Here is a 13,739-nt window from a genome sequence, read left to right as displayed (position 1 = left end):
GTGGGCTTAGTAGTTGCGGCTCGTGGGCTCTAGAGCGCAGGCTCAGTAGTTGTGGCACACGGGCTTAGTTGCTCCATGGCAGGTGGGATCCCAGACCAGGGCTTGAACCCGTGTCCCCTGCATTGGCAGGCGGATTCGTAACCACTACACCACCAGGGAAGCCTCAGTGCTGTCGTTTAAGAGGAAGAAATAAATTTTGTACATGTGCGTATAGAAAGATGTCCAAAACTTACTACTAAATGAGCAAAGCTGATTAAAGAACAGTAGGGTTCTCACTTTCATCTTTGGGGAACTTTGGGAAGTGGAATTATGTGAGAATTTCACTTCTACTTTTTATGCTTTTGTAATGTTTGTATATTTTTATAAGCATTTATTATTTCTTAATAAGTCAGTAAAGATACAGCTGTTGGTCAGGAGAGGATCCCCGTTGTGCACATCAGAATTGTTAAGCTTTAAATTCCTTTACTGCTAGATACTTAGCCACCTGGTCTGTCAAATAATCACAGAACACGTATAGTCAGGTTCTGTTTGTCTGTGTTTTGAAGGTTCTTGCTGCCCATTGTTCTTCATTCTTCTTCATTCTTTTTTTTTTTTTTTAAATTGATATTTTGCTTCATTACTTTTATTTTTTTTTTAATTTTATTTATTTATTTATTTATTTATTTATTTATTTATTTATTTATTTTTGGCTGTGCTGGGTCTTTGGTTCGTGCGAGGGCTTTTCTCCAGTTGCGGCAAGCGGGGGCCACTCTTCATCGCGGTGCGGGGACCGCTCTTCATCGCGGTGCGCGGGCCTTTCACTATCGCGGCCCCTCCCGTCGCGGGGCACAGGCTCCAGAAGCGCAGGCTCAGCAGCCGTGGCTCACGGGCCCAGCCGCTCCGCGGCATGTGGGATCCTCCCAGACCAGGGCTCGAACCCGTGTCTCCTGCACCAGCAGGCAGATTCTCAACCACTGCGCCACCAGGGAAGCCCTCTTCTTCATTCTTAATAGAATTTTTCATGAGACCAATCAGTGAAAAGTTTTGTCTAAACAGTTTAAGAGATTTATAAAAGAATCTGTTTCTGTATCCCTCTGTGTCACTGCTAAAAGATGGAGTGGTTTGGGGTTTTCTTTCTTTGGGGGTAGGGTGTTGTTTTCACTTCAGGATGACTCATGAATTGTAGAGACACACTTTAGGATTTTCTTTTCCCTCATGGTTGTAAAGATGCAATACTTTGGGGGCTTCCCTGGTGGCGCAGTGGTTGAGAATCTGCCTGCCAATGCAGGGGACGCGGGTTCGAGCCCTGGCCTGGGACGATCCCACATGCCGCGGAGCAACTGGGCCCGTGAGCCACGGCTGCTGAGCTTGCGCGTCTGGAGCCTGTGCTCCGCAACGAGAGGCCCGCGTACCGCGATGAAGAGTGGCCCCCGCTTGCCACAACTAGAGAAAGCCCTTGCACAGAAACGAAGACCCAACACAGCCAAAAATAAATAAATAAATAAATAAAAATTAAAAAAAAAAAAAAAGATGCAATACTTTGGCACATAGGGAAACCGAAAGAGTTTTTGCAAAGTGCCTACCCTCTTCTACTTGGATAAGAGAAACTTTATTATTTTTGGGGGGGCGGGGGCTGCGTTGGGTCTTTGTTGCTGTGCGCGGGCTTTCTCTAGTTGCGCCGAGCGGGGACTACTCTTCATTGTGGTGCGTGGGCTTCTCATTGTGGCTTCTCTTGTTGCGGAGCACGGGCTCCAGGTTCGTGGGCTTCAGTAGTTGTGGCTCGCAGGCTCTAGAGCATAGGCTCAGTAGTTGTGGTGCACGGGCTTAGTTGCTCTGCAGCATGCGGGATCTTCCCAGAGGAGGGATCGAACCTGTGTTCCCTGCGTTGGCAGGCGGATTCTTAACCACTGTGCCACCAGGGAAGTCCCAAGAGAAACATTTTAAAATAAAACTTAACATGGTTTTTACACGTAGTAGAGTTACATGAGTAGTTACTCACTTCATGATTGTTGAATGAATGAATGAAGAAAACCCTGACAAATCTGGGTAATATAAATCCCAAGAGAGCCAGGAATGTTAATCTGGACTTGTTTGTCTAACGTAGTACCAACAATAATTGGTGCTTAATTTTTTAAAAATTTCTTTTAGGGAATTCCCTGGTGGACTATTGGTTAGGACTCTGCGCTCTCACTGTGGAGGGCCCAGGTTCAATCCCTGGTTGGGGAACTAAGATCCCACAAGCTGCTCAGCAGCCAAAAAAAAAATTTTTTTTCTTTTAATTCAAATGTTGCTATCTAAAGTTAGTAGTAATTACTTTAATAAATAGAGCCTATACATTAAAATCCTAATTTTCTTCTAAACTCCACTACTGTGTGTGTGACTTCTTATAAGTTAATACTTTTATAGCTCTGTTTCTTCATCTATAGAATAATGAATTAGACTCTGAACTTAAAACTCTAAATTTTTTATCAACCGGAGAAATTTTGCCTAAACTACTGAAAATATAAAGATATCAATTCCTGATAAATATGTATAACTCACTTTGTCTGGAGTAAGTGAACATGGTTCCCATTCAGGGTTTGAAAATGAAAAAAGTAAGGATTTAGAGGAGGCAAACACAGAGGTAGGAGAGGTTCTTTTCCTATCTAGTATGGAACATGGCTCTAAAGCATGATCAGAGGCTTCAAACACAGTAGGACAAAACCTTTAGAAAGTCTTTAGAATATAGCTCTTTAAAGAGGTAAATCGAAGTTCATTGAGGGTATCATCTTTATTTGACACTTAGAAACCTAAAATTTTCCTAATTGATTATTGTTAAAGGCAGAAAGAGTCTGTGCATCCTTGGTTAGTTTAGCAGTAAATATCTGTTTATCATAGTTAAATGAGTTGTAAATAAAATATTTCTTCAGTGTCATCTTAAAATAATTTAAGATTGTAGTATTTAGTTTCGTTATTTACAGAGTGTACTCTTATCCTGTTACTCACCCCCACCTCCCTTCCAAGCACAATGAAATATGTCTTCGCCTCTATAATATTGCCATTATTGAAGTTTTTCATGGGGAAAGAAATTCTTACTATGGACTGAAGTAGGATTTTTTTTTTAATTGGGTTTTAATTACCTCCTACTCTAGTAAGTTTAGAGCTTCTGTAGACAGTTTATTGTGCCAAGCCCAGTAGCCCCTAGAGGGAGTATAAATTTAGGCAAAGGAGCCAAGGGATAAACACGTGTTGAAGGAGAAGAGGTAGGAGAAAAGGAAAACTTTATCTTGGCTCTAAATTACTAAGTAATGATGTTTCTTTAGTCTCTCTTAATTGTTTATCCCAACACATTTGTCTTTTCTTCTCTTTAGCCCTGAATTTCTAGATCCTTTGCCTGTATTAACTTGCTTCAGATCGTAAGCCTAACTTATAACTTACACTACCCCAAGTACATGAACTTTTCCCCAGATCTCTGAACTCTTTCTCTTTTCTTAGAGTACATCTCTTATTTTCCAATAATTCTTATTTATTTATTCTAATGCTTATCACTTCTCTCTCCTAGACTTTTTTTTTTTTGCATGTTTCCCACATATCCTTTTCTCACATGATTTACTTTAGCAAAATTGAAATATACAGTTAGAGATGAGTGAAAATAATTTTTAGCCACATTCAGATTATTAGTAGCACCTCCTCTTTGTTTACATATATTTTAAACTTCCAGAGAGCCACTTAAATTATTATTTGCTACAAACACTGATCTATGTGCACCTATGTCAGCAGTACAGGTATTATTCTTTCTACTGTACACTGAGAAAACAGACTTTTGAGACATTGTATGAATTGCCTGAGTCACTGTCACGATTCACAGAAATTTAGAGCAGGAGGAAACCCAATGAAGATTTTACTTTGAGGAACTTAAGTCTCATCTATAAAAAGTGATTTTTCAGAGATCACCAGACTAATTAAGTTATAGGCTAGAACTCAAATTTCCTAACTCCTAATACAGTACTTTTCCCTAACATGCTTTTTCTCCTCCCAAGATAAAAAGCTTTATGTTAACAGTACAACGGCAGTGTTTTTCCTCAATATCTCAGTTTGGGTTGGAAATGGAGGATAAGCATATAATGCAGCTGCCACATTAGTTCTCAAACAAGTTGGTTGTGTAGCTAAATGTACATATATGTTTACTGCTTTCTTAAGTGTTATGTGATTTAAAAATTGAGGGTATAATCATACAAAAAAATCTTCTAATATTCTCTCTGTCTTCCCTTTTTACTGTGTAGTCATTCAAAAGTAGGAAATTTAAGTATTAGAAGTATTTAAGAATAATCTCAACTTATATGTATAACAAAATTTTGAATAATCAGTAGATTCAGAAATTGAATCTTAAAATTAGTGGTTATTTTCTTTTAACCCTTATTGAAAATTTTTCTGACATTTTTTTTCTTCTGAACTGTGTTGAATTTATTCATTTATTGGCCTATTAAAAATTTTACTGCTTCAGAGTTATTCTGTATATCTGTTGATTTTTATTATTTTAATAGTTTAAACATCGGGATAGTAGATTGGGCTGAACACATTGATTTCAGAATACATTTTAGAAGCTTGTGTTTTTAGTGAATCCCACTTTAAGGGTTATTGCTTTCAAAAAGAAGAAATTTGGTTAATTGTCGCATCTGGCTAGTTGGAGTTTAGAGAAATGAGGTTTCTTGTATACAGAGTCTTTTATTTAGTATGCAAGGCAGGAAAAAATCCTAATAATTTCATAACAATACTGTGTGAACAACCTGATACCAAAGCTCTGAAAAAGAAACCAGGCCAAAAAAAAAAAAAAAAAAAAGAAACCAGGCCTAGGAGATGATGAATCTAATCTAGGGAGGATTTTTTCTTTTTTTTAAATATTTATTGATTTATTTGGTTGCGCCAGGTCTTCGTTGCAGCATGTGGGCGCCTTAGTTGCAGCGTGCGTGTGGCTTCTAGTTCCCTGACCAGGGATCGAACCCGGGCTCCCTGCACTGGGAGCACGGAGTCTTAACCACTGCGCCACCAGGGAAGTCCCCTTGGGAGGATTTTTAAGTTGAGGATGTTTTAGATTCTAAAATAGTAAGTTGTGGCTAATAGGATGAAAATAATCATTAACCCTCTTAAAAGATCTGAAGTAATATTACTGCCCTTGAGAAAAGTGGGCATTGCAAACTGATATTACTCAGCCTACCTTTTGTGTCAGCCTAAGCAAGAAGAGATTTTTCTCTCTTTTTGTAATACCTGCCTATTTTTAACATATTGAGTTTCATATAATTTCAAAAATGTCTATAAAATATACCTTTCTGGCCCTGAATTAGTGAGTGTGCATATTTGTCTTTACTTTGAAATCTCATAATTGGGCCCTAGATTGCAGAGTGATTTTGAAACTTAGGGAAGCCACTACATCCCCAAACATTTTTTTTTTATAAGAATGGGAGAAAAGTAAAATTTCAACATAAATACCTTGCTGTTAGCATGAGAATTCATAAAAATAAAAATAATCTCAGTGTTTTCTTTCAAATGTAATGATAGAGGATAGATATTATAAAGCCAAAGGAACTAAAAAGGGGCATTTTGAGAAAATGGCGTATTTGTATATATCTAAATATATATTCACTAACATGTTTTGTCAGAGATCAAAACTGAGGAAGAAATTTGACTTTCTGGTGGTTTGTGGAGAGAGTTGATCAGAGATTGCTTCTTGGCTAAGTTGCTGTCTGCATAGGCTGTTAACAATTGTTTCTCTGGCAGCAGATCTTGTTCATCAGGATTGCATCATTTCTGGGAGAATGGCCAAGGTCCACAGCCACAGTACAAAGACTGTCTGAAGCATATGAGGCCTGTTCTTTTTCTGAAGCGGCACTCCTCTTCCTGCCAGTCCTCTTCACAGGATTACTGAAGCAGACTTGTTCCTGAATTTCTTTCATCGGATTGGCTGTTTATTGGACTCTTGTCTCCCAGCTGCTTCCGGCTCACCTGGCTGATGCAATTTCTTTTTCTGGAATCTCTGTTGGAGTTGTTCTTAAAACACTTTTTGTCTGTTTTCTCTGAGAGTGACCTGACAGATCACATGGGTCTTGTGCTTTCAGCAAGTCATATAGAGAAGAGACTGTCAGAATGGCAGATACAGAGACTATTGACCATTTCTGAATTCAATTAAAAAGACTGGGGTAATTATAAACTATTTCTGGCACGTACTTAAAAGCCTTTTCCTTAGAAACTATATGTAAATGGCGACTTCTCAAAAGAGTACTCAGTACTGGGAGTCAAGCTGGTTCTGCTTCTGAGTCCAAGAACTTAACTACAGTTCCTGGGGGGTCTGATGGATTGTAGTTAAACTGAAATGAAATTGAAATTCTGATGCATTCATTTTCCCCCTACTGTATACTCATGTACTTATTTCTCTTTTTACTCCTGTCCTTTTTTCTTTCTTATTTGTTGTTGCTAAAGGAGTCTGTTTCTTCCTTTGTGTAATTTTTTTCTTCCTTCCATGTACTGTTACTGTCATACCTTTTATTTTTACAGTTCTGAGTATGCTCTTTTAAAATTGTTTCTAAAGAATAGTTTATTTCCCAATTTTTAATAAAAAGTTAGAAATCCATAAGATATCAACATAAAGAACATTTACTGTCTACTGCTTGGTAACTGGAATCTCACACACAGCTCTTTTCACATATATGATATAACATTTCAGATGTTGAAACCCCTTTCTGGCTAATGTTAAATTTGACTTTTTCCCCCCCAAGTCCTATGTCATCAACTATTTTCCTTTTCTTTTTGGAGTGTAGAAAGCTAATTAAAGCTCTGTTTTCTACATGCTTTCCATTGTGTAGTTGACCACAAATGGATTCCCTCTTGTCCCTCTTTCTATAGTAGGACAAGAGAGTAGAGGGAAGAAAGGACTAATATGAACTCTAACAGATCATGGTAGGTCCCTGTCTGACTGGAGAATAAATTTGACATTTGATTAAAGAAAAGCCTCCGAATTTAAGAATGGGTCAGAGGAGGAGAGAAGCACCTCCTAGGAGAGAGAAAAAGAAGGAATCCTTGGGGAAATGGGAGAGAATTCTGGTTTGAAGGAAAGAAAAGGATTACCCAGAGACAATATGTATCACTTCTTAACTCAAATAGGCAATTACCTTTTCTACCCTTTATTTAGGTTCTGGCTTTACAGGAAAATAAGATAACAAGGTTAAAGGACAAAGATACAGTACTAAATGGAACAATTACTGTTAAAATATTATTTCTGTAGAATTCTATTCCATGTGTCCATCTATGTTATTTCTTTCTATACTAATTTGCTTCTCAACTTTTTCTAGGTCTTCAGAACTACTGGCAGATAATTTTGGGGGACTTCATATTCAGAGGTCTATAAAAAGGTGACTGAGCCAAGTAAATTCTTTTAATTTGTTTTAATTTTTGTACTTCAGTGAATGCTAAAAACTATAATTTTGATATGAGTGATCATAATTTATTCAGCAAATAATTCTCAAATACCCTCTACGTGCCAGGTGCTGTTGTAGGCTGTGGAACTACAACAGAGGATAAAACACAAAAATCCTTGTCCTCATTGAGTTTTTACTTTGGTAGGAAGAGAGAGAGACAAATTAACAAGTAAAAGATACTTTGAAACTGTTCCACCTAGAGATTTTAATTCTTATCAATTCTTTCTAGGACATATCTCCAACTATGTGATAAATTAGTAACTGCTATAACTACTTCAGCTTGGTAAACTATAGTAGGAGCCTATTGTCTTATCTTATAAAACCAGGGTAATTATAGTAAAATACTGCATATAGATGATCTGTTATAAGTTCTTCAGTTAACATTTTAATAGCTACATTTTGCATGTTATTTAGGAAAGGAACTAGTCTTGGGGTTATATGAGAAATTAGGTTTTGTTATCTTTTTTTTTTAATTAAAAACACCCAATATTATAAAAGTATTATTTGGAACAGTATAACCAAGGTGATCCAAAATGCCTTCATCAGAAGAGTGGAAAGGGTCATGTAAAATTACACAAAAGGAAAATGGAAGAATTCATGAAAGTAGTTAACTACTTAATCTTTCTTAAAGTTATTTTTCACCTATCCACATTAGCTGGGTTGGGATTTCATTAAGGAATGTATTAATCACTTATTCATTTATTAAGGAGATATTATTTGAAGTGATTTTTCCATCTTTTCCTTTTTTTTTTTTTAAGGATGAAAGGCATTTATTTATTTATTTATTTATTTATTTATTTATGGCTGTGTTGGGTCTTCATTTCTGTGCGAGGGCTTTCTCTAGTTGTGGCAAGCGGGGACCACTCTTCATCGCAGTGCGCGGGCCTCTCATTATCACAGCCTCTCTTGTTGTGAAGCACAGGCTCCAGATGCGCAGGCTCAGTAATTGTGGCTCACGGACCCTGTTGCTCCGCAGCATATGGGATCCTCCCAGACCAGGGCTCGAACCCGTGACCCCTGCATTGGCAGGCAGATTCTCAACCACTGCGCCACCAGGGAAGCCCCATCTTTTCCTTTTAAGTATATCTTTTTTTGACTCAGAAAAATAACCACTGTCAGCTTAGTTTTGTAAGTTTTCTTTTATCTAGACACCTACATTTTTTTATGGGCATATAACAGTAATGGCTATGACAGAGGATTTTTTAATGGTGTTGAGTAATTGGCAGGGAGGGGTTCTTTACTGAAATATAACACATGATTCAGATTCCTGTGTTGGTCAAAGTAGTATGCTCATTATTAGACTCTGTTCTGGTTATTTAGCCAAGTAGCCTCTGGGCTTTTTTTTTTTTTGAGAATTATGCAGTGATACCAAATAGGGAAAGAGTTGTAACCAACAATCCCCAATATTTAAAAATGCCCTTTTGGGCTTATTTGATAAGTATTCTCTCTTCTGTTACTTGTAAATTTTATTTCAATTTCCCAGAGGATTAGAGAGTGTACTGCTCTCCTCTGTTTGGTTATATTTTTAGGGAAAGGAAACATTTATGCGTAAAATAGGCCCAAAGGCAGAAAGTTATATTAGTCACTTTTGTTTTATGAGCTGTAAGGAAGCAATAGGTAGGAAGATTTGCCCTTTTCATTTCAGTCTCAAGTCCAACATGTCACCTCAAGTTGAGTGGGAACAGGTATATTGCCACACAGGATTTGGAGAGTCCTAGGTCCATTAGTGAGATCCAGCTCTTTCAAAGTGTAGGTGCCAGGGAGGACTGCTTAGTTTATAGCTGTTCTAGCATTGTAAAATAATGATACAGAAGAGTATTATCTTTACGTGTTCTTAAAAATCTTGTCCTGATTCACTGTTCACTATTGGTTTTCTTTTCCATGTTAATTTGCTTCATATTTCAAAATAAGAGTCAAGCATCTGAGATCATCTACCATTTTAAAATTTGCATTGATCCCCTGTATTGACTCAATTAATATGGTATACTTTTCATTTGATTTAATTTTTTTAGTATAAATAACCATTTTCTGCTGTCTTATTTGTCTTATCATGAATCAGTGTATCAGTCATGACTTCTTTTTGTAGTTTTTTTGCAAAAATCTTTATTAACCTGGGCCTTAACAGTCACATTTACTTTCTTTCCTCCCACATAAAATGCTCTGTGTTCCATTCTTTTAATGGTTTTTTTTTACAGAACTATAAAATCACTAATGTAAAATCAAAGTACACTTTTTCCCTTTGCACCATACCTCCAAATCTCTTAATCTACTTAATCTACTTTTGTTTCTTTACACTACCAAGTTTGTTTCTTTCTGTTCTCAAACTCCACTTGCTGTGGTCACCAACTCAAGGTATCCTCACTGCTTTTCCATGCAAAATTTTCTAATTTTTATCATGAAACTGTACACTTTGTGGTTTATGTTTTTATTCATACCTAGCAGTGGATATTGTCTCACAGATACAGTTACTAATTACATCTTCTCCCAAAATTATAGTTATTAAAAAGGTTTAAAAGAAGGAAAAGAGTATTCCATGACAAAAGAAGGCAATAAGAAACAGCTATTCAGTCAAATATAAACAGATTGATTTCTTTTATCATCATATTTAATTTGGAAGGAATAACATTAAACTATAACATTAAACTAGTAAATTCTTTTAACTATTCTGTGTCTTGTTAGTTAAGTCCTAGGGTGTCAGAAATTTTTGTTTGATAAGCAGTTGTGGAATGGGAGAAATGTGCTCATTGGTGAGCAGACTATTACTTTCCCTTTATCTGAAAAGAAAAAAATTAAAATAGAAATGAAAAGTGAGCATAACTTTTGCTACCTCACTTTGTGGAACATTAATGTAGAACATAGTAAACACGAGACAATGTTGATCCCTTGTATTTGTTTTATATTTATCCCTTAAAAGCTTTGTTCAAAAAATAGAAAAATATTCAGTAGTATTTGCAATAAATTTAAAGAACTGTCTGGTGACTAGATGTTTTCCTTTTCTGTTCTAGGATTCCTCATGTCCATAACATGTTGGTTGAGGCTCTGCAGCTCACCCCCACTCTCAGAGTGGCCAGTCTCTGATAATTGGACCCCGTGATTTCCACTCTCTGCTGTGTTGGACGTCATGAGCATTGCAATCCCTCTGGGAGTCACCACACCAGATACATCCTACTCAGATATGGCTGCTGGATCAGAGTAAGTGCTGCTTCCTAGGTAGTAGATACATTACCAGTTTGTGTGGAGACAAATTTCTTGTGGGCATCTAATAATATGTGGTATTTTCTAAACCCAAGCCTAGCCCATTGTAAATGACATTAGACCTTTCCCTTACCCCCATAGAAACTGGAGGAAATAAATAATTAGAAGCGGGAGGAAAAGAATTTGGCGGGGTGGGATTTCTGAGTAAATAATTAATAGAATTAAATTTTCAAGGTAGTGATTATGTTTTCATTTGTTTTGATGGGTGAGGAAGATTGAAATAAGTAAGTGTCACTACCTGCTTCTGTAGAGTTAATGATTATCTGATGAATAGAGGATAAGGAGGAGTTCTCTCCAACTGATTTTCCTTGAAGGCCTCTTCCTATGTACTTCTCATTGTTCTAGAGTAAAGGGGCTGCAACTATATGGGCAGGTTACTTAGACATTCTGATATTTGGGATAGAAAATGTGGAAATTAGTATCATCTGTTTTTATAATATTCATTGCCTAGAAAGAGGACCTTCAAAATCAGTGGTACCAAACTTTTTTTTCAGCTAAGAGCAGCTTTAGGAATTCAGAATTTGTCGAAAAGTCCAATCCCTAAAATAGACTCCCAATTCTTGAAGAATTTAAATGCCAAATGGCAATGAAGGTAGGCCTTCATTATAAAACTTTATATTCACAGTTTAAAAATTTTTAGCCTTTTGTATCCCTTCTCTTTTAAGTTGTCCAAGATTCCCCCTGCTCACAGATTCCCCCTCTTGTCCTTTTACCTCCCTTGTACCCAATCTTCCTTGCTTACAGAAAGGAAGTGGAAGCCCCCTACCTTTCAAGACGAAGTGGCACTACACCAGGATGTGAAAGTCCAGCGAAAGAGACCCAAGGGGCCTAGGGGGCAGCACACCCCCAGAAGCCAAGTCTATTCCAGGCAGTACCAGGGATTAGGGTCTGGGCTGGAAAAATCCTGGTGTTTTGAATATGTTCAGGTCCAGTTCAGACTCTTGATCCCACAGCCACTTCTTGAGTGAGGTGGGTGTTGCTCTAATTCCCCTGTTTCTCTTGCCATTCTCACAGTCCCTGGGGATTCCTTCCCCTTCAGCAAAGTAAAGAAACTGTACCAGAACTCTGGGTTCAACTGCATCCCTGATAATAGTGGTTTTCTTCCTTAAGACTGAGAATATTAGTAAAGAGCATGTATGTTTCTTCGCAAAGCCACCTAGGATAATTTAACTGTTTCATGACTTCCTTAAAGAGGAAGATTTAAAATGAAGCTACCCTAAGAAGCAGTGTATTATATTCTGGGGTCGTGTAGAATGGAAAGCAGTTTCTGGCCTTATTCCCATATAAAAAGGAAGATGGAGGGTCGGGGGGTAGGGAAGGGTGGATTGTGTTACTTCCAGGGCCTTTTTTCCTGTTTTGTTTTGTTTTTATTGTTTTGCATGCCACAGAGATTTAGTTATGCTAATAGCCGAGACTACCAATTTTACAACTATTTCCCAAATAGAGTACTTAAAAATCTTCCTGCATTAATAGGTAATTGTGTAGTGTTAATGAATTTGTATTAAGTCAACCACTAGCCTCCTATATGGATTGACTGACAAACTGTATATGTAAACAACATTAACATTTGTCGGAAATTTCAACGAAAAGATTGACTCAGCAAGTTTGGGGTTAGTAGCTAAGGAAAAGACCTAAAGCTATTATTCTTAAAACAGGGATTTTTCCCAGAGTACAGAGCTGACTACCCATAAATGTTGCTAGGGAGTCCAGAAGTAATTGCAGAATCAAAAAATACTTCTGGCCTAAAAATTTGACTGCAGTGTTTCTATTTCCTGAAACATTTTCATCCATAATCTCCAGACAGATTTCTGATACTGTGGTCTTAGCTAATTACACAGTTTTTCGTTTAGTATTCCTATAAAGCAAGAGAATGTCAACAATTAGCTTATATACCACTCTGTTAAATTATTGATGATATTTGTTAATGCTTCACTATGCATATGTCACTGTCATGCATATTCCACTGTTCTGAGCACTCTAAGATTAAACCTGGTATTAAGGACAACATCCTCAACTAAATAAAAGATCTAGACCTTACCTTATGGGATTTTAAATCTGATGGCAATGGTATGCATTATGTTTTGTTTTTGTTTTTTTGTATATTTGTAGGAAAACCTCTAGATGTAACAATAGAAGCAAAGACTTTTCTGAATTTACAATCCTGCCATAAATGAATTAAAGACATTTTCTAAGAGGTAGTGTTATAACAGCAGGTTGCATATTATACTTGGAACACAGTTGATGGAGTATATCTGTTGTAAGCATGGCTTCTGTGTATGTGCCTAGCTGTCATAGAAGTTCAAACATAGGGGAAGAAAGGCTATAAGTACATTTGCATAAAATCGTTCGCTATTGAAGAGATGCAATCCTAACACTCCAAAATTTTTATCGCTATTTTAAAATATAGATAAGAGCTGATATATGTGTCTGTATGTCAGGGAATATCCTAGGAAATCCTATAGTTACCTGTCAGCATGTAACTATGTATTTAATCAGTAACCAGTATGGAAATTGCAAAGTTTCCTCATCAAAAGATGTGAGCTTAAATTTTAGTATTTGGCACGCATAGCAATATATTAAATGCTATGCTTGACTACAAAGTATTGTGCAGTGGGATGGCCTTTTAACCTACACAGTATACATTTTATTTTTATTCCCTAGACTTGCACATGAAGTGCATATGTTCATATTTACCCAGTTTGGAGATGGGTAAGATACAACTGGCATAGCTCCATCTCCATGGCCATCTTTTATTTCATGCCACTTTCCTTTTTCCCGTCCAAAAAACAAATTCCATTTCTAATAAACAGCTGTCATGTTTCACCCCATGTGTTCAGTGGTATAAAATCTCTTCCATAAAATATGTACAGCTCTTTGAAATACTTGTTTATCTAGTAAATTAACAGTGTTGTGTAAAGTTATTACTTTCTCTTAACCTGTCCATCATAGAAACTAAATTCTACCTTCATTTTATTAATGCTTGTTTGCCTTTGGTTTATTTAAGAAACCCCACCTGTTTCCTAATACTCAGAGCTGATTGCCTCTCAGTGAGCCACG

General features: G+C 36.9%; 1 protein-coding gene across 15 annotated transcripts in view; it reads left to right on the top strand.

Moving 5' to 3' along the window:
* SETD5 (SET domain containing 5) overlaps nucleotides 1–13,739 on the top strand; it is an 81,323-nt gene that overhangs the window by 27,362 nt on the left and 40,222 nt on the right. For 9 of the 15 annotated variants that reach the window (XM_057554585.1, XM_057554583.1, XM_057554579.1 and 6 more), the window contains 3 exons: nucleotides 7,302–7,361; nucleotides 10,433–10,619; nucleotides 11,427–11,651. Coding sequence is in view for 5 of the 15 variants with exons in the window: in XM_007192505.2 (XP_007192567.1) it covers nucleotides 10,549–10,619 (71 nt within the window). In the remaining 10 variants the exon portion in view is untranslated. The remainder of the gene's footprint in view (nucleotides 1–7,301; nucleotides 7,362–10,432; nucleotides 10,620–11,426; nucleotides 11,652–13,739) is intronic. The other 6 variants (XM_007192505.2, XM_057554586.1, XM_007192514.2 and 3 more) reach the window with 2 other exon arrangements.

The sequence above is a fragment of the Balaenoptera acutorostrata genome, chromosome 10, assembly GCF_949987535.1.
Source record: "Balaenoptera acutorostrata chromosome 10, mBalAcu1.1, whole genome shotgun sequence".
NCBI lineage: Eukaryota > Metazoa > Chordata > Mammalia > Artiodactyla > Balaenopteridae > Balaenoptera > Balaenoptera acutorostrata.
Note: the sequence above shows the minus strand (reverse complement) of the source record. Positions and strands in the feature narration are given on the sequence as shown.